This window comes from Maylandia zebra, linkage group LG15 (assembly GCF_041146795.1).
Source record: "Maylandia zebra isolate NMK-2024a linkage group LG15, Mzebra_GT3a, whole genome shotgun sequence".
NCBI classification, from domain to species: domain Eukaryota; kingdom Metazoa; phylum Chordata; class Actinopteri; order Cichliformes; family Cichlidae; genus Maylandia; species Maylandia zebra.
In genome coordinates this window covers 17,306,699-17,330,160 of record NC_135181.1, presented here as the reverse complement: position 1 = coordinate 17,330,160, position 23,462 = coordinate 17,306,699, and the positions used below count along the sequence as shown (strand labels likewise).

The window sequence follows — 23,462 nt, the reverse complement described above, 5'->3', positions numbered from 1 at the left end:
TAATGAAACATAACCTATGTTATGAGTTACTGCCATCTGCGTAACTAACCAGCTGTGGTTTCAGCTTGAACATGGACTTGGTTTGGTGATTCACCTGGTTCACACTTTTCATTCTTTCTTCATGTCTGTTTATCAGGAGGGAGCAGGGTGTGTCGGGCCAAGCCAGCTCCATCATGGTGGAGGGTGTACAGGTGACCCTGCCCTCCTATGAAGAGGCAGTATATGGAAGCAGTGGACCATGTGGCCCTTCCGGTTCTCTTCCTCCTCCTTCTTCACCGCCGCCTCCAGTCCCTCCAGAGTCTAGAGTTCCTATTGTGCTCTCTGAGGGGCTTCCTCAGGGAGCCACAGGAGGTCAAAGCTCCAGGAGAACCCGCCACCACAGAGACTTAGACTTCTGTCTCCCATCCACCTCCTCTTCATCCTTCTCCTCCCGCCGTCATGCAGAGACGGTGTTGGTTCACCAGGCTCCCTCTTCCTCCTCTTCATCATCATGGATTACAGAGCACCCTGGGGGTGCATGCGCAGGTCCCCTACCTCTCCGTAGAGACTCTGACAGCAGCGACCAGCACAGCCTGCTTTCTGTCACCTCAACAGATGACTTTTGTGATGGTAAGACAATGCAGTCTGCTCATTTTTCTCTGATTTTTAAGTTGTAGCTGCATTGGTCTAACTGTGTTCATATATATTCCATAGACTGAGTTACAGCTAAGATTCTGAATAAAGACAGAGGAGCACTTTAGATTAAAAACTCAACCACTCTGCATTGGATTAAGTTTGTAAATTTAAATAACAGATTTTTTTCCCTTTTTTGTTTGTTTTTTTGTTTTTATAGAGGATAGCATTAAAAAGTAGCCAGTGTGACACCTGTGTAATATGTACATGGATTTTATTTTCCATAGAACATGTAAAGTGCATATCAAGGGCAAGAGTAGACAAGATCAAAAATGACAAATGAATAAAACTCAATATAAACTTTGATGTAATGTATTTTAAGTGTGATGGGTTGAGGACTGCACTAAGAATGACCCTAAAGGTATTGGTCATTTGTCATATGACTCTTCTCCTCTCCTGCAGATATTCCCCTGTTGAAGGAAGCATGAAGCCTGCTGGCCTGCTATCAGCATCAGCAGCAGAGCCCCTCTTTCCCTTTCTCACGCTGCTGGCCAGAACTGACTGTGGCTGTCAACCTTCTTCCCTGATCCTGCCCCACTGCAGCCAGCAGAGAAAAGACTAGAACTGTGCCCTTTCCCTATCACAGCCTCTTCTGCCATTGCTAGACATGCAGAGCAAAGCTGACAACCAATACCCATATTGCACTGTAAGGCAATTACGGAGCACCACAGGACCCACCTGCTGGATCAGACTAAAGATGAGCCAGACAAGCAGAGTGGTGCCAGTTTAAGTTAAATCCTGTAGATCCTGTGTATATGAGTAAAAAACATACCTGAGTCAAGGTTGTGTACTATAGGCTATGTATTACCATACACTTGCCTCTACCCAGATGTATTTCTCTATATTAACATTGCTAAAAGAGGCTTCTTCAGAGAAGGCTACAACAATCGAGACACGCCAGCTGCATCTGACACAACTGTGGATACAAAAAAAAAAGAACAAGAAGAAAAGGAAAAAAAAGTGTGATTTTCGCTCCTGATGCTGTCGGCACTCAGTCTTCCCGCCATACTTGAAAAGTTGTGAGTGATGCCTGAGTTCCTTGTGAATGCTGCATGTGGTTTTCAGTTGTTTGCTGTCACGGCACGGCGGCCTATTCTGAATGAAGCATGAAGCCTCCTCTCTGACTGTCTGCTTATCTGTGCATCCAGTTGGCGTCTAACGTGTGGATAAGTAGGAGTGACAACCACTTCACCGAATCACAACTATAAAAAGATCTGTTTCTTCTTTTTTTTTTTTGTTCTTTTGCTCGCTGCACCCGGCATCTGGAAGCTGCTCCTTCTCTCAAATGAGTGGGATTAATTGGTGTTTTGGATCCACAACTTCGCTACACATCTTAGCTGTACAGGGAAAGAAAAACAAAATGCAACATTTTATCTGAGCTTAAGAGTGAGCTGTTATTGTTGTTGTTGTTGTTAAACAAGGTGATTGGGCACATGAGCCAAATTTAATTTCTTCCCATCGTATTTATTGCGTGGCGTGTGGCTCGGTTTGCTTTAAGTTGCTTGATTTTGAGTGCGTGTCTGTGCGTGTATGTTTATGTGCCAGCGAGGCCACAGAGAACATGTCCTCTTATTGGTTAGGCCTTGATACAGCCATTTCCTGATTTGCCTCCCTTCTGATCCGAGGCTGGCTTCACAATGTCCCTGTCAGTCACCATAGGAAAACATCCCTCCCAGCATTGAATAAGTCACATGAACAAACCAGCTTCACTTCGGGCGTCGAGTCCACAACACAATGTGTGTATTATTCATTCGCTCTCAAGCTAGAATAGTTATTATGTTCTGCTGAATGGCTGTAAAACACGGGCCTCCTCAGAGGAACTGGCTCATGCTCATCTTCACACTGAACTAAGGACTCTCCACTTTTGTGCATTATTGACACAAACTGCAACTGGTTGCAGTGAATTAAATAAGAGTTTTGTTATAAATATAAATATATACAGCACCCTGTCACATGTACTCACTCACCCCTCGAATGCCAAGTGCAAGCTTAAGAGAGAATCTTGTTATTCTGTTAGAAGTCATCCTCTGTTTTCGTTGCCACTTGAAAAGCTTAGGGGGTTGAGCTGGTCACCCTGACAACAGCATGACTGGGATGGATCCTCAGAGCTACTTTATAACCTTAACTGCCTGGGAAAAAAATACAATAACACAGCAACCTGTCTGAATTTCTATTCTCAGTTTTATTTTGACATTCGTTTGTCACGTCAATGGCTACATTATTAATGCAAACAGATGTTGCCTTAGACTTGTAAATGTTTTTTCTTTTTTTGATGTATAATCTTAAGCCTCTGCATTGGTTGCGCCACAATACTGCAACATGTTCTGTTTTCCCAATGGCCTTACTCTATTCTTTTCTATTCTATGCATAAAACTGTCTGTATATGTATCAATGAGTTTACTTTTGTTGTGGACACGACTAAATGAATGTCCATCCTTCTCTGTCCTCCCCTAGCTTTTCCAGCTACTGTGATGATGATGATGATGATGATGATGATGGTGATCCTTTAAGCACCTATGTTTTATTTGCCCTTGGCTTTCTCTTTTGTTACAGGGCATTAAAAAAAATTATGGTAAAGGGGAAAAAATTTAATTCATTTGCATTCAGAAGCACTGTTGTACAGTGTTGCTTCCCAGTTAGAAAAACATCTGGATTTTTGTTTGTTTCAATGCTTTCAGCTTTGGTTTTTCCTCTGTACATGGCAGTGGGTGTGAAGATAGTAATTTAATATTTGTATAAAGTTTAATTTAATTTTACAGTGTGTATATAACTTTCTAATTAAAGCTTTCTTTTGAATGTGTAAAGTGACCTGTCTCTTATTCATTGCCACATCGTGCTGGACCTACTCTGTGTTGCCGAATTTATGCACTTCCAGGAAAATATTGATCACATTCTCATGTCAAGACATTTCCAGTGCAATGTGTATCCGCTTGTGTTACTCGGAACATGATTCATTTTCCTTTGGACTGGAAAATGGAAGACCTGATTCTCGTTTTGCACATGGATGGCCAGCTCCAGTCTGAATGAATGCACAAGCAGACTTCCTAGAACCATATTTTTAAGCCTAACAGGGCTGTGCAGTGAATCAGATTTTTATTTAAATACAAGTTTAGCTTCCTGCAATTATTAAAACAAGATAATCAAGATGGAAATTTGGGGTGGGCGATATAAACGATATACAATAGAAATGATATAAATTTGGCCAACGATAGAGATTTTGACTATACCGCTCTATCACGATAGCGTATGTTGATGACGTCATCAAGCGGCGCCTGTTCTGGTCGAAAGCATTGCAGCGGCTACAACCATTATCATCTGCAAATTATGATGGGCGACAGTCACAGCAAAGAGGTGAAGCACTTTTGAAATATGGGGAAAGCCAAAAACTGCGCTTCCTCCACTTTGACATTGATTCATTAATATTGAATTCTCTGGCAGCTGCGCTATTCCAATGTTGTTGCAGTATATTAATGACTAACCTCGTATTGTGGATGAATAATCTCAGCTGTTCTCCTGGCTGAAGTTTGCTCTGTGTATAGCATCCTGCTATGCGATTGCATTTGTCCCTAACCACCAGAATCCCTCACGTTAACTTTTATCAGTGGAAAGAAGTTGGCGTTCATCCTCCAGCGTCACTGTGCTAATGTTATGCTAACATAGCTGTGTCGCTAGCAATCACGTAGCACAACATTATATACCAGGTAGTCCAACTTCAGTAACCCTGCAACGCCACTGCTGTTTAGTTTTCTGTCTTTATGTTGGAAGTGGTAGCAGAGCTGTATGTTTGAATTGTTTCAGAAATCTCTCAGTCAGAACATGGTATGTCATGTTTAGGTGGAAACTAGCGAGCTAACTTCCTGTTAACTTGTAACTCCGTTAAATTTAATAAATTCTGTTTTCATGGATGCCTGGATGTTAAACTCAATTGTTACACCTGGTAAAGCAGCAACGCTGATGATTTTATTAAAGATTAAAGAATTTAGACCGTTTTAACTCTGTGTTCGTTTGACTTTTGGACCCAGATTACTCCGCAAAGCTCCTCACTACGGCCAGTGTTGCCAACTCCTCAGTAAGGAAAATCGCTATTGGTTGTCCTAAAAGTCGCTAGAAGTCGCTAAATGACGTCATCGCCTAATTTGCATAATTGGTCATGCTAATCTAATTGTAACCTATGTTGTTGGAGAGAGAAATAACATCGTGGAGGAGACATAAAGTGAGTAAAAAACGTCCTAAATGCATTTAGAATTTATTTAGAACTACAAATTAAATTTCTTTTAGCAAATATTGTTTTTTTTAATGCCACAATTCCAACCCTGATCCTTTACCGGGCTTGGACCGGCAAAAGTGACCCGAAATTGGCACTCTGGTGTGTGTGTGTGTGTGTGTGTGTTTATAAGTAGTTTTAAACCTTGTGATCCACAAAACAGCATAAGAGTAAAAGAAGAACTGACTGTGTTACAGCACCCGCTGCTTGTTGAGAGTAAAAGAAAAAAAGTGGTTAAGGGGTCTGAATATAGCGACAAAGTCGCTAAGTTGGCAACACTGACTATGGCAGCCGTGATGCTCTGACAATCCATCAAGCAGTGCAGCTTACCAAAGTTGTACTAAAACATTTTTTAACAGATTTCTGCACGCTCAAATCGGTTCGAGGTCAGTAAGCACAACCAGAATTCATACATAAGGAACACTGGATTTTTGAGAAAATTAAAGGATTTTAAGTGTTCTTTATAGTGTAAATAAAGCACACTTCACGCCTCAAGGCATGAAGCACCTTGAGGCGACTTTTGTTGTGATTTGGCGCTATATAAATAAAATTGAATTGAATTAAATGGTGTGGAAAATACAAAAGAATATATTGCGATATATATCGTTACCGCACGTGCTTCAAATTATACCACGATATGGATTTTAGGCCATATCGCCCAGCCCTAATGGAAATCTTGTTTAGCTTTAAGCATCGTTTTACTTCACTTTTGCCTCTCCATTTAATGTCCAAATTGAATTCACAGGCTATGGCAGAACTGCTTCTTTTAGCTTTTCAGCTGAATTATAATTAAAGCTAAAGGAATCATTCAGTATTAAATAATTCTGATCTATCCATATTGATCATATATATTTTTGCATTACCTAGCAGCTCAGTTTTGGGTGGTATTGCATCTCCTCCAAATCAGTAGAAATAAAATTTAAACGTTTAACTGATAGGAGATGGAAATATGTGTACTCATGGTTAAAGGTTATCGTGGTTTGTTTTGATCTATGTGTGTTGTCTGCTGTATTTGATTGAAACCTGAGAAGCCTATCCTTCTTTAAAGGTGTGGTATTGCTTTCTTATTACCTGTTTGTTTGTTTTTGTTTTGTTTTCTGCTTGATTTCTGTAAAAATTATTGCAACTTGCGCCAACAGCCCAATTAAACCGTAGACATAATGCTCAAAGTGAGAAAATTGGTTTTAAATGTTTTCTATATAGTTGCCGAGTGACACCTAGTGGTCAGACTCCAAAACTACATGAGTCGGATTTGTGACGTCATCTCCGTAGACGTTCTCCCAGCACTTCGGCTTTTTTCGAGTTCTGCAGTGTCAGGCTGCGTCACTGGTCACGCGGGATGTACCCCACTCCCTCCTCCCAAACTCCCGGAGACAGCTGAGGTTCCATTTTGTTTTATTCTGGAGTTGAGGCTCACTGTCGCCAGTCAGTAAAATCAACTGCTGCTGCAGTCCTCTTAAAGGTACGTGTACATCGACTGGAATTTATTATATCAACATTACAGACGGGTGTCATTACTTGATATTATCTGGGTATTTAGTTATCTTTGGACCGACGGTTGACAGGCTATCGTTGCGAAAGCGGGCCACAGGCTGAGGCACATAAGTAGGTCATTTGTATTCCTCTGAAGCTGTGTTAGCTAAATCCTTAAAAACTAACGCAAGTGTTCTGCTTGTAGCTAATTAAACGTGACCAAATCATGAGCGGATGTCGTATTTTCATCGGCCGGCTGAGCCCCTCGGCCAGAGAGAAGGATGTGGAGAGGTTTTTCAAAGGATACGGCCGCATCCGAGATATCGACCTGAAGAGAGGATTCGGCTTTGTGGTGAGTCACCGAGCGAAAGTAGGTCAGGATGGCTGAAAGGTATTTAAATGTACTCTGGGCGCCATGCACGGGTCTGCTGTTAAATTTAGACTCCATACTTTATTTTACAGACCTGACGTGGTGTTTTGAAGCAGGCTGCCGCAGGGAATCCTCATGGTTTCGTTTTTACGGCCTACTTCTTGTTTAGCGACATACCCACCAGTAAATCAGGGCCAAGTCGAGACTCGTTCATATACTTGGAGCGTTTTCTGCATACCAGAGTCATAAAGAAAGCAATTCAAAATATATGTATTTTTTTTTAAATCGGAAATTTCATAATAAAAAATCCTAAATTTAGAGGTGGAACAAAGCTCGACTTTAAGCGGTTTTGTATATATTTCAAGGTGACCGTTGAAATAAAGGTATTTTGCATAATGCTTCTAAATACCTACCCAAATAAGGACCTGGGAGCGTTACAAGATGGCTGCCGAGTGTCGAGACTTGGATCTGGAAAGATTTTGTTTTTTCCTGCATCGATAATGTTATGGCATCCCCTAAAGAGGATTTGGCCTTCCCCCAATGAAAAATCACCAACCTTGTAATGACGTTATGATTTTAATAGTTTATTCTACTTATTAAATGGCCTGGGCTAAATGATTTCTCCGAGATTTTGCTCCATATCGACATTGACAGCATCACACAGTTGCTGCAGATTTGCTGGGTGATCATGATGAAAACATCCCAAAGGTCCTGTATTGGATTGATGTCTGCTGGATTGAGGAGTACAGTCATGGTCTCATTGTCAGGTTAAGAGCTGTTTTAGATGGTTTGAGCTTTTTGACATGCAGCATCATCCTGTTGCAAGCAGCCATCCAAAGACGGGCACACTCTAGTCATGTAAGGATGGACATTTAACGCTAGAACCACCAGGAGGTGTCATTCTTGAAGTAGTGTTATAAATTTTAATCAAATTTTAACTAAGATTTGACAACACGTGCTTGGATGTAAGATGAATTTTCAGGGGTTTTAAGCAGATTTCTAAAATTTTGTCGATTATTTCATTACAAGTTAAAATCCACATTAGAATAAACCGAACATGGCACATATCTATCACAAAATCTACATCTATCAGTGGGATCTCTTTTTATTGAAATAATAAACACTTTCGTTAAAGAAATCTGCATATATGGAAGGAAAATCCATAGATTTGATTCGACAAAGTAATACCTACTGAAAAATCCTGGCATTAGCCATTACTTCTAAGCTAATAGTTTCCCCTGTTTTCATGTCCTTGAACACAATTTGGTCTCATTTGCTCTGATTTGTGTCCACTTATGCAACATTAATATTTCCCTCTCTAGAAGGACAGAAAAGTCCACATTGCAACACTTGGAAGGGTTGAATTGAATCACTTTACCGCTCAGACCAGAGACCGATTTTGAGTCATACGTGTGATGAATTTTTACACTTTTCTAAAAGAGTGATGTATCTTTTAAATGTTATTCGTTACCATTCTTTTGGTATTAAAAGCTATTTGATTAGTCATTAAATGTTTCAGTAAAGTATTTAAAAACAGGACACATTATTGGTGATGAAAAGGATAAACATTAAGAACTGTGGATGTAAAAGGTGTTGTGTGCTTGGTCTGCAGGAGTTTGACGACCCCAGAGATGCAGAAGATGCTGTTTACGAGCTTGATGGCAAAGAGCTGTGCAATGAAAGGTAATGAATTTCCTTTAGGAAACGAGTCCCTTTATTCACATTTGTTGCCATAATAAAATATATTTTTAATGCTTGATACATCAGGGTGACCATTGAGCATGCTCGCGTGCGTCTGCGCGGTGGCCGCGGACGCGGTGGCGGCGGCGGAGGGGGGCGTTTCTCTGATCGCTACGGCCGCGGCTCCCAGAACAGCCGGAGGTAACAGCTCCCCTTTTTAAGATGAAATGCAAGTTCCCTTTAATTCCATTCAAAAAAAGAAGAATGGATGCACACAAAACCTCAGCAAGCACGCTCTGTAAACAGCTTCTGTTATTTGGTGAAAGGTCAGTCGTCAGATTATTGTGGCAGTTTAATGGCCTGCAGGCTGGAAATGTTCATAGCCACGATTAACATGCAGCACAAGTCTTGTCTTCGCTGATCTGGAAAGCTCTTTAACATGAGTTAGCCTTGTAATGACAGTTTGCTGATGAGAGCTCTTAGACTCTGGGTAAAGTCTGTATCAGCCCTACGCTGTTATTGCTCAATTGCTTCTTTTATATCTTTCCATTTCCAGTCGTAACCCTCCTCCAATGCGCACCGAGAACCGCCTGATTGTGGAGAACTTGTCCTCTCGAGTCAGCTGGCAGGTTAGTATTGGCTCAAGCGTCTTTTAAAAACCAGAACAAAAGCAAAAAAACAAACATGACAAGCCTTTGAAAGCTGCAACAGAACACAAATGTTATCACCTCCAACAGTCTATCTCCAAAAATACACATTAAAGTTTTAGAATTGCTGCTAAAAACAGACTATGTTACTGAAATCAAAACAGTTCGAACAGTTTTACCTTGTTATACATCAGTCAGCCCAAGTTATTCTTTTTCAGAATAATTGCTCTGATTAATCTGCATATCATGCAGTTCATTAGTGATGCAAAGAGCAGCAGAAGCAGCAACAAAACACTTAATTTGTTCCTGTTTTCACATTTTAACCAATTCTTCACCCCTTTATTTGCCAGTCATATGGAAGAGCTCGCTTATGGTGGAGTTAACCCCTTCTGGGTCCTTCTGTCTGGGTTGAGCCTGTGGTGTCAGCCAGTCTGTCCTACTCCTAGTTGATGCCTGCTGGTCATGTGAGCGCTCGCTCCACACTAGAGGCGCTGGCGGCCCCCTTCGCTCGCTCGCAACGCCTGATGTGTGGTTGAGGGCGAGAGAGAGGAAACAGAGGGTTGGCAGAGAGAAAGCAGAGGAGAGAGCGAGAGTCGATGGTGGTGGCGTATTGATCGATGGTTCGTTAATTTGAGGGGCTTCGATCGATATCCCCCCCTCCCTTCCCCCCTCTGGTGTTCCCGCACGTCGTGAGCGAGAGAGTGTGAATTCCTGCCAGGTGCCCGTGGATATAATCTGCTGTTTTCCCGGTTATGGTGGGCTCGGAGAGCCTGCGGCCCACCCCAAAGGGTTTCGCTCTCAGGTAGTAGTTTCCTCTCTTCCACCCTGTTCACTCTCTTTACTGAGGTGGGGTGCCGAGGCAGGGATGATCCCGGCGCGGAGCCCTGTGTCCTCCTTCCCAAGGAAAATGGGGCTCTGAGTGCCAAATGCTGCCCAGGCTGCGCCTCTGCAGTTCTTGCAGATGGTGTTCATCTCTCTGTAGTTTTAACGAGCGGTGTGTCCAAGGACCTCAAAGCTGCTGCAAGTAATCCGCCAATCACAATTGGCTTATACCTTAATTAGCAATTATGAAACCTTCTTCTCTCTCCCCCCCCCCCCCCCTCTTCTATTTTTGTAATTTTCTATATTGTTGAAACACTTGCAAGCTGAACAGACTGTGAGGTTCTTGGACTCATTCTCCTTATCTGCAGTAGTCTGTGTAGTCCTCTCAGAGAATCTAACCATCTCTCTTCAGTCCTGTTTGTGTCTCAGCCTGTGCTTGTGTTCTGAGGCGCTCCGTAATTTGACCAAAGTTTGCATGTGTAGGACCTGAAAGATTTCATGAGGCAAGCTGGAGAGGTGACTTTCGCAGACGCACATCGTCCCAAGCTCAACGAAGGGTGAGACTATTAACCGGTGCCCAGTGTCTGTTTATAATAAAAAAAGGAAAGTGAGTTTTTGACTTAACAGTGTGTCTTATTTGTTTTCAGGGTGGTTGAGTTTGCTTCTCACAGTGACCTGAAAAATGCACTTGACAAACTCTCTGGAAAGGAAATTAATGGCAGAAAAATCAAGCTCATCGAAGCTGCCAAGAAGAGGTGTGTTTGTGGAAAGCCGTTCACTTCAAATAACGCCAGAATTTATGAAAGATGTCTTTTTTTTTGGCTGATGAACTCACTTTTTCCCTGTTTTTCTTTTATTTCTTTTCTTTTTAAAGTAAATGGCCTGTATTTTATATAGCGCCTTACTAGTCCCTAAGGACCCCAAAGCGCTTTACATATCCAGTCATCCACCCATTCACACACACATTCACACACTGGTGATGGCAAGCTACATTGTAGCCACAGCCACCCTGGGGCGCACTGACAGAGGCGAGGCTGCCGGACACTCTGACCACCACCAGTAGGCAACAGGTGAAGTGTCTTGCCCAAGGACACAACGACCGAGACTGTCCAAGCCGGGGCTCGAACCGGCAACCTTCCGATTACAAGGCGAACTCCTAACTCTTGAGCCACGATCGCCCCATAAAGTGTGCTTCAAACTGAATTCACCCAGTTGTAACAAATCAGTGCTGCTTTCAAGGAACTGCATATGCTTTTATGAAGAAAAACAGCTTATGTTGAAAGTCAAACATGTTTGAGTTTTGATAGTAATTAAGGAGACATTAGGTTAACCATTCAGTGCACCTGAACTAAATGTTAAACCCTCGCTTTCAAATTGTGCCATGTACAGGCTGGTGGAATGTAATACTGTACTAGTTTCTGATTACTGTGTTATGAAGGCAATTCTCAGTAACATCTGTAAAAATGGTTCCCTTGAGACGGATTTAATTAGTTTGGGTTTCACTTTGAGCGCACCGCATAGACTCTTACTATTATTAACTATTATCTGTTATTAACAGATTAGTTTTCTTTTTTCATGAAACTGAAAATGCTCATTTAAATAAAAGCTAATAATCAAATTTTTTATGAATATTGATATGAAGCTGGTGTTATATATATATATATATATATATATATATATATATATATATATATATATATATATATATATATATATATATATATATATATATATATATATATATAAAAAAAAAAAATAAAAAATTTATTTATTTTTTTCCCCTCTTTCAGGTCGAGAAGTCGCTCACGGTCTGAGAGCTCCTCTCGTTCGCGGTCCCGTTCCCGTGGCCGCTCTGCATCACGCTCCCCAAGACGCTCCCGCAGCCCTGCCAAAGCCCACAACCGTTCCCGCTCCCGCAGCGGCTCGCCTGCCGGCGGCGCATCCTCCCCAACCTCCAAATCTAAGGAGCCCGCCAAGCGCTCCTCCAAGATGAGCAAATCAGCGACCCCGCCCTCCCCCGCGCCTGCCCAGAGAGCCTCCGCCTCCCGATCCCGCTCGCGTTCACGCTCCCGCTCTCGTTCTCCTTCTACTGACAGCCAGCGCTAAAGGCTGAGTGTAAGTTCTCGGGAGTCAACAGAAGCCACGGCTTGTTTCATCAGTAGAATCAGCTCGGAGGATTTGGCACACTGGAGCTCCTGTAAACTCTCTTTTGAAAGAGTTTTCCCGGAGCAAGGTTTGCTTTTTCCTGTCTGGACATTTCAAGTCACTGTTACTTGATTTTCCCACATTTACAGGTGTTCTCTGAATCCAGAACATTCTCGAACAGAACTTCTGTGGACAGCGATGCTGTTTGTCCTCTTCCTCACTAGTCAAGAAAGCCCGGACGCGTATCTGTTAACACCCTGTGGCTCAATTTCAGGTGTGGACATGCACCACCTTTGTTTCTTCTAGCAAAACGCTGTGTGAGCCAGCATCTGCATCAGTTAAATGAATCTCTCCACTATAATAAACTCTGAACAGGGATTTGAATTTCTGTTCAACTCTAGGATGCTTTTGATACGTCACCACTTAATCCTTTTGTGATACCTTTTGCTGGTCAGTGGCAGAATTTGAGATCATATTTCCTGTGCTTATTGCTCATGTTTTCTGAACCCCACAGCTGCTGCTGTATAACTTCTGATGGTTGCATGTGCTTTTGTTTCATCAGAATATAATACCTTTGTTTTGTTTTTTTACCTATTTGTGCTTAATACTCTTAATGTAACTTTGGCAGCTCTCTATCAAGAACAATTGTGTATAATTAAGCACAGCGTCAGTTAAACAGCTGTACAGAAAAATTAATTTAATAAATCCCACTTTTTTTTTCTTTTTTTTTTTGTGGTGGCTTTATTATTTTAAGAGTCAAAAACTCAAGGATCAGTGGTTTTGCTTACAGAATGCAGTTTTCATTAGTGTTGTACTTGTTTTTATTTGGGATTTTGTGTACAGATTGCAGACTTTCGTTTTAAATGTAATTCCAGTGGCCCTTGTTGGTACTATGAGAGTTTGGGTGGGGGGTAGATTTTTGTACATGAGGATTTTATTTTCAGTGAAAATTATAATGGGTGTTTGTATGGTGTAGAAAGACAATAGACTTAACTAATAAAAGAATTTTCATTAAAACTGGATCGTCGTCATTAGTAACTTAAGTTATAAAGCACCAATACATTTACAAGTTTCAGATTGCAGTATGCTATAATAACTCTACAGTAGGACATTTTTCCGTTTGTATAGTCAGCTTTAAGATTTACTTGTCTGAGAATTCACATCATTGATTGATGTTATACAGTAGACTCTTTCAGCTCCTCCCCAGTAGCTGCAGGCTGGTAATTCTCTGTGGGTTAGAGGCAGGCTCATTACAAACCAAGCTCTGGCACAAAAGTTTCTAGTAGTTAGACATGAAATGTTAAGGTCTGGTTATTCGTCTGCGTAGACAAAACATGATCACACGGTTATTCTTTGATTGTTCTTTTTTTTTTGTTTGTGTGAATGGAAAAATAAGAACAAACAGCAAACTGTTTTCTCAGTATCTGATTGGTAGTTTGAGATTTTTACAGACATTTTGACATGTTCAAGCAGGAAAAGCTGGCCCTGCGACAGCCTGGCGACCTGTCCAGGGTGTACCCCCGCCTCTCGCCCTATGACAGCTGGGATAGGCTCCAGCGCCCCCCGCTACCCTGAAAAGGATAAGCGGAAGCGAATGGATGGATGGAAGCAGGAAAAGCTGGAAGATTCAGTTTTCAAGAGTTCATGCTGCCTGACAGAAAAATTGTAAATGAGTTTGTAGCTTCATAAGTCATCCAGTGGCTTAGATAAGTGTCACTGAATTTTAAAACGCATGCATCGAAAAGATATACAGCCAACTATTTTAAAAGCTGATCAATCTTTTAGTCGTTTATCAAAGAAACTCCAATCCAACGAAAAATGAAGCTGTGATTTTTCACAGTTTTTATTGGTTCTAATTTTTGTCCTCTCTGTTTGATGGAGTCTTAAGGCCATGTTAAGAAAAAAAAATATTGGTGATCATTCTGAGAATAATGTAAAGAGAGGCTGCTGGTGACATTTTACAGAGCCACCATAGAGAGCATCCTAACGTACGGCATAACAACATGGTATGCAGGGTGCTCAGCTGCGGACAGGAAAGTACTGCAGAGGGTCATCAACACAGCCCAGAAGATCACTGGCTGCTCTCTGCGCAGCCTGGAGGTCACTGCAAACTCTCGGTACCTCAGCAGAGCTGGCAATATCATCAAGGACCACTCTCACCCCAGCAACCAACTGTTTGAACTATTACCGTCAGGCCGACGGTACAGGTCACATAAAACCAGGACAAACAGATTCAGGGATAGCTTCTTTCCCAGAGCTATCACCGTAGTAAATAAGCATAAAAACAATTGAACCTGCTTAGCTATACCATACCGTCACTGTCATTATATTATGCTGCTATTCATACTGTCATTATATTAATGCTGCTATCCTGTATATATTGTACTTACTATTGTTTGAGTACTTGAGATTGTTTTATTGTACTTTTTATATTTTACATTTATATTTATTATTGAATCTTTAGCCAAGGGAGTGGCACTCCAATTTTGTTGTACTCTGTACAATGACAATAAAGGCTATTCTATTCTAAAAGATTTATTTTGAGAAGAAAGTCAAAATATGGAGATACCATTGCTGTTTCAAGACAAACTGCCACGGCTGCTACGCCCTTTACAAATTGCCTTGTGTAGGTGAGTTGGTGAAACAAATTGATCAGCCAACTGACCAGATGCAGCTTTGTGCACATCCTTTAAACATCCTTATCACCACGCTGTGTTCCCAGGAAGGAAGAGGTTTCCACAATCATTGTTGCAAAGTGGAAGCATGTAGGAACCACAGCAAGTGCCATTTCAGAGGTGTGAACCAGTGCATTTGTTCATGTAGTGTTCAAGCTTCCTTAACACACCCCAGGATGCCACAACTGTAGGTACTATAGAGCAATTATGGTCTTCAGCCTGGAGTTGATGTTGCCAGATGATACCCAACCTTCACTGACTATTTTGACTCTCCTGATGGCAGGTCAGCAGTGGTGGCCAAATCACTACAAACAACCTCGAGGCTTCTAGCCCAGCCCCCCTCCTCCATATACCAGGGCCAACAATAGGCTCACTCAGCTGCTTCCCCAATCCTGTGAACAGCTGTCTACTGCTCATTCCCTGAAACAATACAGTGTTTTCTGGGGACTCTCTTTTGCCATTCTTTCTCTCTGCACTTGGTATTTTATGCTCTTGAAATGTCTCGAGGTCGTATCTTGAGATTTTAGGCCCAGTTGAGCAGATGACCTCCTTACCCTGCTCTGATTAGATATCCATGTCAGGCCTCAACGTTGCCTGGGTAACAGGTGGGATATTCAGAATCAGAATCAGAATACTTTATTCATCCCGAGGGATGAATAAAGGTCTACTCCCATCTGCCACCTTGGAGGATATTGAGCTTAGGTCTTCTTAGGTCTTCTTGCAGTAGATGCAGAGCTTAGGTCTTCTTGCAGTAGATGGTTGTTCCCTTGCCCAAATGAACTGTAATTATCATACTTTAGGCTTGTTTAGTGGTTTTGGCCTTTTCCTGGCCTGCTCCAATCTCTGCAGCCTCTCTAAGCACCTTGTCATTTCACCTGTGTGTGCTGTGTGTCCTGTTTGATCAGGACACACAGCCTTTAGTGTTTGTTCAGTGTTTGGATCCACGAGTTCCTGCCATTTAAGTTCCTTGTAATTAGTTATTTGTGTTAAATAAAGCTGTTGTTAAGTTCAGTCTATCCTGAGAGTCCTGCATTTGGGTCCTAACCTGCCTGCTACACACAACGCTGCATGGAACAATACATTTGAACTATTACCCCTTTGTGAAAATACAATGTTATACTGTTAATAGACGTAAAAGGCCTTTGTCAACATGTAAACTCTGAAATCTGTTGTCATGGTGAGCACCATCCCCTCCAACAGCTGAAACACCATGTAGACTGCCTATCACTTCCTGGGGGAAAACAATCTTCAATACGGTGGAGCCCCGCATGATAGTCTGGCAGCCTGTTTCCATAGAAATGGTCCTCCGTTCCCTGAGGGCAGATAGAGTAATTCACATGTGTAAAAAAAAAAAAAAAAAAAAAAAAAAAAAAATATATATATATATATATATATATACAGAAAGGCTCATATGACCACTAACAATATCCATCAGTGACTGAATAAAATCACTTACGCATGGCTGAGTCTGGAGATCCCAGAGAACAGATATCCAAAGGAGAAGCCCATGAAAGGCATGGGAGCGCCAATGGCCAAGAGTGAAGGAGACAGCACAGCCATGGCGATGTCTCCATTTTCGATGCATGTTAAGATAAAGATCACCACTAAAAAAAATCTCCATTATAGTGAGGTGACTGTTGTTGTGATTTGGTGCTATATCAATAAAATTTAATTGAATTGATGACTACCTGAGAACAACAAGACAAATCACTGTTTAGCTTTTATTCTTGTTTTATATCGTTAACAATTAATTATGTTGTTCTATATTTTAATTATTCAGTAAGAAGTATACAGTAAGAAGTACAGAGGTTATATAGAACATTGTTATTCCAAAAAACACTTTTGGCCCAACACTTACTGAATTTGTTTTGACCTGGTTCCTCAAGTTCCCATATGATGTAGAGTGAAGCCATGTTAATGACAACGTGTGCAACCATTGGAGATGTGAGCAGGACAGACGGAACAATTGACGGAAAAAGTGTGGACTTTATACCGGTTTTTAAATTGTGTTGATAGGCCACGTAAAACCAGAGTTATGATAAAAAAAATGCAATGTTTGTTTTTTTTCCCCTGAATACTATCATTTATATTTACTGCGGGAAGAAATGGTAAAAACAGCATTTTATAAGGAAAGCGCTTGAAAGCACTCGCCCCCTGTGAGCAAGGACAAAACCAAAAACAACCCCATCCTTTCCTATTGGTGGAAAAATGTACCATGTCGACCAATCAAAAGATTGTAAATGCTGTAATTTGATTATTTTCATAAACCATGTAACTTGGATGGATTCGATGCTGGCGTGACCACAGTGAGTGCACACGTCTAATGTTGCTCACAGTGGTCCAAGGGACTGCTCAGGGAGTTTGTGTGTTTGCTCAGACACACAAAATTCTAAAAATTAGAAGGAACATTGCTCACCAGCCACTTTATTAGGTAAACCTGTTCAACTGCTCATTAATTCAATTCAATTTTATTTTATTTATACAGCACTAAATCACAACAGTTACCTCAAGTCGCTTACAGAGAAGCAAGTACTTTGGCAACAGCGGGAAGGAAAAACTCCCTTTTAACAGGAAGAATCCTCTAGCAGAACCAGGCTCAGGGAGGGGCGGGGCCATCTGCCAGGAGTGGTTGAGGTGAGAGAAGGTAGATAGGACATAACACATTCTGTTGAAGAGAGTCAGAGATTAAGTATGATTCAGTGCAGTGAGGTCTATTAACACAAAATGAGTTTGAAAGGTGATTGAAGAAGAAATACTCAGTGCATCATGGGAATCCCCCAGTGGCATTTTAAGCCTGAAAGCAGAGATAGACAAACTCTATCTGAATCCAAACTGGAAGCTGGTTCCGTGGAAGATGGGCCTGAAAACTGAAGGTTCTGCCTCCCAATCTACTTTTGAATACTCTAGCAACAACAAGTAAGGTAGTGAAGTGCTCTAATAGGGTGATATAGTATTATAAGGTCATTAAGATAGCATGGGGCCTGATTATTCAAGCAGGATTTTGAATTCAATTTTGGATTTAACAGGGAGCCAGTGAAGGAATCCAAGAGAGAAAGGAGAAATATGCTCTCTCTTTCTAGTCCTTATCAGTACTGTTGCTGCAGGATTTTGGATTAACTGAGGGGTTTTCAGGGAGTTTTTAGGAGATCCTGATAATAATGAATTACGGTAGTCCAGCCTAGAAGTAATAAATGCATGAACTAGTTTTTTAGCGTCACTCTGAGTGCAGAATTATTAGGCAAATGAGTATTTTGTCCACATCATCCTCTTCATGCATGTTGTCTTACTCCAAGCTGTATAGGTTTGAAAGCCTACTACCAATTAAGCATATTAGGTGATGTGCATCTCTGTAATGAGAAGGGGTGTGGTCTAATGACATCAACACCCTATATCAGGTGTGCATAATTATTAGGCAACGTCCTTTCCTTTGGCAAAATGGGTCAAAAGAAGGACTTGACAGGCTCAGAAAAGTCAAAAATAGTGAGATATCTTGCAGAGGGATGCAGCAGTCTCAAAATTGCAAAGCTTCTGAAGCGTGATCATCGAACAATCAAGCGTTTCATTCAAAATAGTCAACAGGGTCGCAAGAAGCGTGTGGAAAACCCAAGGCGCAAAATAACTGCCCATGAACTGAGAAAAGTCAAGCGTGCAGCTGCCAAGATGCCACTTGCCACCAGTTTGCTCATATTTCAGAGCAGCAACATCACTGGAGTGCCCAAAAGCACAAGGTGTGCAATACTCAGAGACATGGCCAAGGTAAGAAAGGCTGAAAGACGACCACCACCGAACAAGACACACAAGCTGAAACGTCAAGACTGGGCCAAGAAATATCTCAAGACTGATTTTTCTAAGGTTTTATGGACTGATGAAATGAGAGTGAGTCTTGATGGGCCACATGGATGGGCCCGTGGCTGGATTGGTAAAGGGCAGAGAGCTCCAGTCCGACTCAGACGCCAGCAAGGTGGAGGTGGAGTACTGGTTTGGGCTGGTATCATCAAAGATGAGCTTGTGGGGCCTTTTCGGGTTGAGGATGGAGTCAAGCTCAACTCCCAGTCCTACTGCCAGTTTCTGGAAGACACCTTCTTCAAGCAGTGGTACAGGAAGAAGTCTGCATCCTTCAAGAAAAACATGATTTTCATGCAGGACAATGCTCCATCACACGGGTCCAAGTACTCCACAGCGTGGCTGGCAAGAAAGGGTATAAAAGAAGAAAAACTAATGACATGGCCACCTTGTTCACCTGATCTGAACCCCATTGAGAACCTGTGGTCCATCATCAAATGTGAGATTTACAAGGAGGGAAAACAGTACACCTCTCTGAACAGTGTCTGGGAGGCTGTGGTTGCTGCTGCATGCAATGTTGATGGTGAACAGATCAAAACACTGACAGAATCCATGGATGGCAGGCTTTTGAGTGTCCTTGCAAAGAAAGGTGGCTATATTGGTCGCTGATTTGTTTTTGTTTTGTTTTTGAATGTCAGAAATGTATATTTGTGAATGTGGAGATGTTATATTGGTGTCACTGGTAAAAATAAATAATTGAAATGGGTATATATTTGTTTTTTGTTAAGTTGCCTAATAATTATGCACAGTAATAGTCACCTGCACACACAATATCCCCCTAAAATAGCTAAAACTAAAAACAAACTAAAAACTACTTCCAAAAACATTCAGCTTTGATATTAATGAGTTTTTTGGGTTCATTGAGAACATGGTTGTTGTTCAATAATAAAATTATTCCTCAAAAATACAACTTGCCTAATAATTCTGCACTCCCTGCATTTGTTTAATATGTGCATTGAAGAACATATCCTGGTCAAAAATGGCTCCAAGATTCCTCACAGTGTTACTGGAGGCTAAGGTAATGCCATCCAGAGTAAGAATCTGGGTTAGATACAATATTTCTAAGATTTTCAGGGCCGAATACAATGACGTCAGTTTTATCTGAATTTAGAAGCAGAAAGTTAGCGGCCATCCAGGTCTTTATGTCTTTAAGACATTCCTGCAGTTTAACTAATTGGTGTGTGTTATCTGGCTTCATGGATAGACACAGTTGGGTGTCCTCTGCATAGCAGTGAAAATGTATGCTATGTCTTCTGATGATACTGCGTAGGGGAAGCATGTATAATGTAAACAGAATTGGTCCTAGCACTGAACCCTGTGGAACTCCATAATTGACCTGAGTGTGTGAAGAGGACTCTCCATTTACATGTACAAATTGGAGTCTATTAGATAGATATGATACAAACCACTGCAGCGCAGTACCTGTAATACCTGCATGTTCTAATCGCTCTAATAGGATATTATGGTCGACAGTATCGAATGCTGCACTAAGGTCTAGCAGGACAAGCACAGAGATGAGTCCACTGTCACAGGCCATAAGAAGATCATTTGTAACCTTCACTAAAGCTGTTTCTGTACTGTGATGAGCTCTGAAACCTGACTGAAACTCTTCAAATAAACCATTTCTCTGCAGATGATCTGTTAGCTGTTTGACAACTACTCTTTCAAGGATTTTTGATATGAAAGGAAGGTTGGAGACTGGCTTATAATTAGCTAAGACTGCTACTACTGCCAGCTTGAAGGCCTGTGGTGCATAGTTGATTAATAGAGATAGGTTGATCATATTTAAGATTGAAGCATTAATTGATGGCAGGACTTCTTTGAGCAGTCTTTTGGGAATGGAGTCTAAAAGATGGTTTGGAGGAAATCATTACTAAAGTTAACTCAGAAAGATCAATTGGAGAAAAAGACTTTAAATGAATATTCTTGTGTTCTTATTTTCTTTAATCAGTGATGAGTAGTAAGATGTTCTAGCTTTGCGGAGGGCTTTCTTAAACATCACCAAACTATTTCTTTAGGCTACATGATGATCTTCTAAATTTGTGACACGCCATTTTCTCCCCAGCTTACAAATTATCTGCTTTAAGCTACATGTTTGAGAATTAGAACATGTAATCAATTATTGTAAATTTAAATGTTATTAGCAAATGATCACACAAGAGAGGCTTTTCAGGAAACACTGTTAAATGTTCAATTTCTGTGCCATATGTTAAAACAAGAGCTAGAGTGTAAATAAAGTGGTGGGTGGGTTCTTTTACATTACTTTTACATTATTTTACATTAGATTAATACAAATGTGAAATAAGTAAAAGCAACTGAGTGAGGGAAAGCAACTGAATGCATTTAGGCATGAGGGGCTTACAGAGAAAAGGAAAAAACTATCCAGCAAGCGGCAGCTCTTTAGGGGAAAATGCCTTGTTGATGACAGATGTCAGAGGAGAATGGCCAGACTGCTTTGATCTGATAAGAAGGCAACAGTAACTACAGTAACAGTAATCGTTTGTTACAAGAGGGTATGCAGAAGAGCCTCTCTGAACATTCAGCAAATTAACCTCCTAAGACCTGAACTCTTCCACTTTTTTTTACCTGGTTTTTGTTTCTAAGAAAAATGAGAGCCACATATGAGGATATTCGTTTTAAATTTCTATAAAACAGAGGCAGTATAATGTCCTTGTAAGTGGATATCAGGCCCTTGTAGAGCAAAATTTAGTATTTTGGTCTAGACAACCCAAAATGTGATGTCCACATATGTGGACGCCAAGTCCTAGGAGGTTAAAACGTGAAGCAGATTGCTTACAGCTGCAGAAAAGTAGGAAAACATTGCCTGTTTGATGAGTCTCAATTTCTGCAGACATATTTGGATGGTAGTGTAAGAATTTAGCGTAAACAACATGAAATCATGGATCCATGTTGTTGATGCAACTGTTGCAATTTGGTGCTATATAAATAAAACTGAGTTCAACTCAGTTCAATTCAACTCAATTCATCCTGCCTTGTATCAGTTGTTCAGGCTGGTGGTGTAATGGTGTGAGGGATATTTGCTTAGAACACCCTTTAGCACCATATGAGCAGGTCACAAATGTCACAGCCAAGCTGAGAACCCTGTTCATCCCTTTATGGTCGCAGTGTGCCCATTTTCTGATAGTTTCCTCTAGCAAAATAATGCACCATGTTAGAAAGCCTAAATAATTTCAAACTGGTTTCTCGAACTTGTTATACTCAAATGACCTCCACAGTCACCAGATCTCGATTGAATAGAGCACCTTTGGGCTCTTATGGAGCAGAAGATTTAGAGTTGACAAATCAGTGGGAACTATGTGATGCTATCATGTCAATATGGACCAGAAGCTCTAAGAAATGTTTCCAGCACCTTGTTGGTTCTGTGCCAAAAAGGGTTAACGTTGTCGTGAAGACACAAAGGACTCTGACCTGGTACTACTAGGTGTACCTAATCCAGTGCCCAGTAATTGTATACTCCCGTCCTTATTGTGTATTCATGTGAAAAAAGGACTTCTAACTGGGAACATTCACTTTAACGCTAAGTTCCTGACATCGTACACAAAAACATGGCAGATATTTCCCCCACGATGACGAACATTTAATTGATGTTGCAACACAGATGTATTGCATCTTTTTTTAATTTCTATGGCTGATCAGGTAATAACCTTGACACTGGAAATATCGGACAATAGTAAGAATGGACAGAAAGTGCAATTCATTTCAGCATTTAATAAATAAGTTTCGTCGCCTGTCAGAGATTTACAGTTAACAAACAGTCAGGTGAATAAACAACACTGAGACACTTAAGATTGACAACGTGCGGCACGGGTGAAAAGCTCAGAGCAAATCACACCGAACTGCAGTATTCGTTTATTTTTATAGGTTACATCGTCAATATGCAAATATAATCACATTTCCTGTTACGCAGGTCCTGATGCTGTCTGTGTGTGTAAGCTGTGTGTGTGTGTCACAAAGTATGTGTGTTGCAAGTCAATTTCTAAGAATAATATAATGCAAGTCAACTTCTGCGGATATGTATTTCTGTACTGGTCTCTTGTCAGTGTCACAGGGTCAGCTTCCTGTTTCAACAGAAAACTGTCTGGTGAAATATGTATAACATAACTTTTGAAGCATAAGCAAATAAAACAATAAATCAAATCAAATCAAATCAAATCACTTTTATTGTCACATCACATGTGCAGGCACACTGGCACAGCACATGCGAGTGAAATTCTTGTGTGCGAGCCCCACAAGCAACAGAGATGTGCAAACACAACAACACAAACGAGCAAAATACAAGAATGGCCAACCTGAAACTAATAAATATATGTACAATATATAATAGTGTATGCATTTCTGGATGTGTATACTAAATATTTTCCTACGTGTGTGTGTGTGTGTGTGTGTGTGTGTGTGTACACATTTTTACAAATTAAATAGTAAAAAAAAAAAAAAAAAAAAAAAAAAAAATAATAATAATAATAATAATAATAAAATATATAAAATATACAGAGTTGAATATGTGCAAAACAAGTGGCATTTATATACAGTGTGGAGTGCATAATGTTGAAATAAAAACTCCCTAACATCGCCAAAAGTAGGAAAGGTGTTTTTTCGGTCCTGAAATCCATGCACTATTGCTTGACAATGAGGTCAAAAAGAAAACTGATTGAGTCAGCAGCACAGAAAGCATTAGTGCAGGTTGCCAGGAATTTTCTTGGCATTTATAGAGCATATAACAATAGTGAACTCGTGGATAATGTGCTGAAAGCATATCTGCTAATGGGTGCCAGAATGTCACTAAAGATTAACTTTTTTCATTCTTATCTCAACTTTTTTTTCCATCAAATTTGGGCATTTTCAGTGATGAA

General features: G+C 40.8%; 2 protein-coding genes across 6 annotated transcripts in view; both read left to right on the top strand.

The window, feature by feature from the left end:
- The window catches only part of susd6 (sushi domain containing 6), a 31,283-nt gene extending 27,807 nt beyond the window's left edge, over positions 1–3,476 (top strand). The window contains exons 6-7 of the mRNA XM_004550540.4: positions 137–609; positions 1,075–3,476. Coding sequence (XP_004550597.1) covers positions 137–609; positions 1,075–1,100 — 499 coding nt within the window. The 3' untranslated portion in view covers positions 1,101–3,476. The remainder of the gene's footprint in view (positions 1–136; positions 610–1,074) is intronic.
- A 2,766-nt stretch (positions 3,477–6,242) lies between these two features.
- srsf5b (serine and arginine rich splicing factor 5b) lies at positions 6,243–13,090 on the top strand. Of its 5 annotated transcripts, XM_012918987.5 has the most exons (9): positions 6,284–6,398; positions 6,477–6,541; positions 6,615–6,761; positions 8,392–8,462; positions 8,547–8,660; positions 9,016–9,088; positions 10,412–10,485; positions 10,576–10,683; positions 11,719–13,090. In XM_012918987.5, the coding sequence occupies exons 3-9, from the start codon at positions 6,636–6,638 to the stop codon at positions 12,032–12,034; spliced, it is 882 nt and encodes a 293-aa protein (XP_012774441.1). In that variant the 5' UTR covers positions 6,284–6,398; positions 6,477–6,541; positions 6,615–6,635; the 3' UTR covers positions 12,035–13,090. The 5 variants fall into 5 exon arrangements, 4 of the variants coding, with proteins under 4 accessions (XP_004550590.1, XP_012774441.1, XP_076730144.1 ...); XM_004550533.6 differs by lacking the exon at positions 6,477–6,541 and having other exon boundaries at positions 6,243–6,398; XM_076874028.1 differs by having other exon boundaries at positions 6,292–6,541.
- The last annotated feature ends 10,372 nt before the right edge of the window (positions 13,091–23,462 follow it).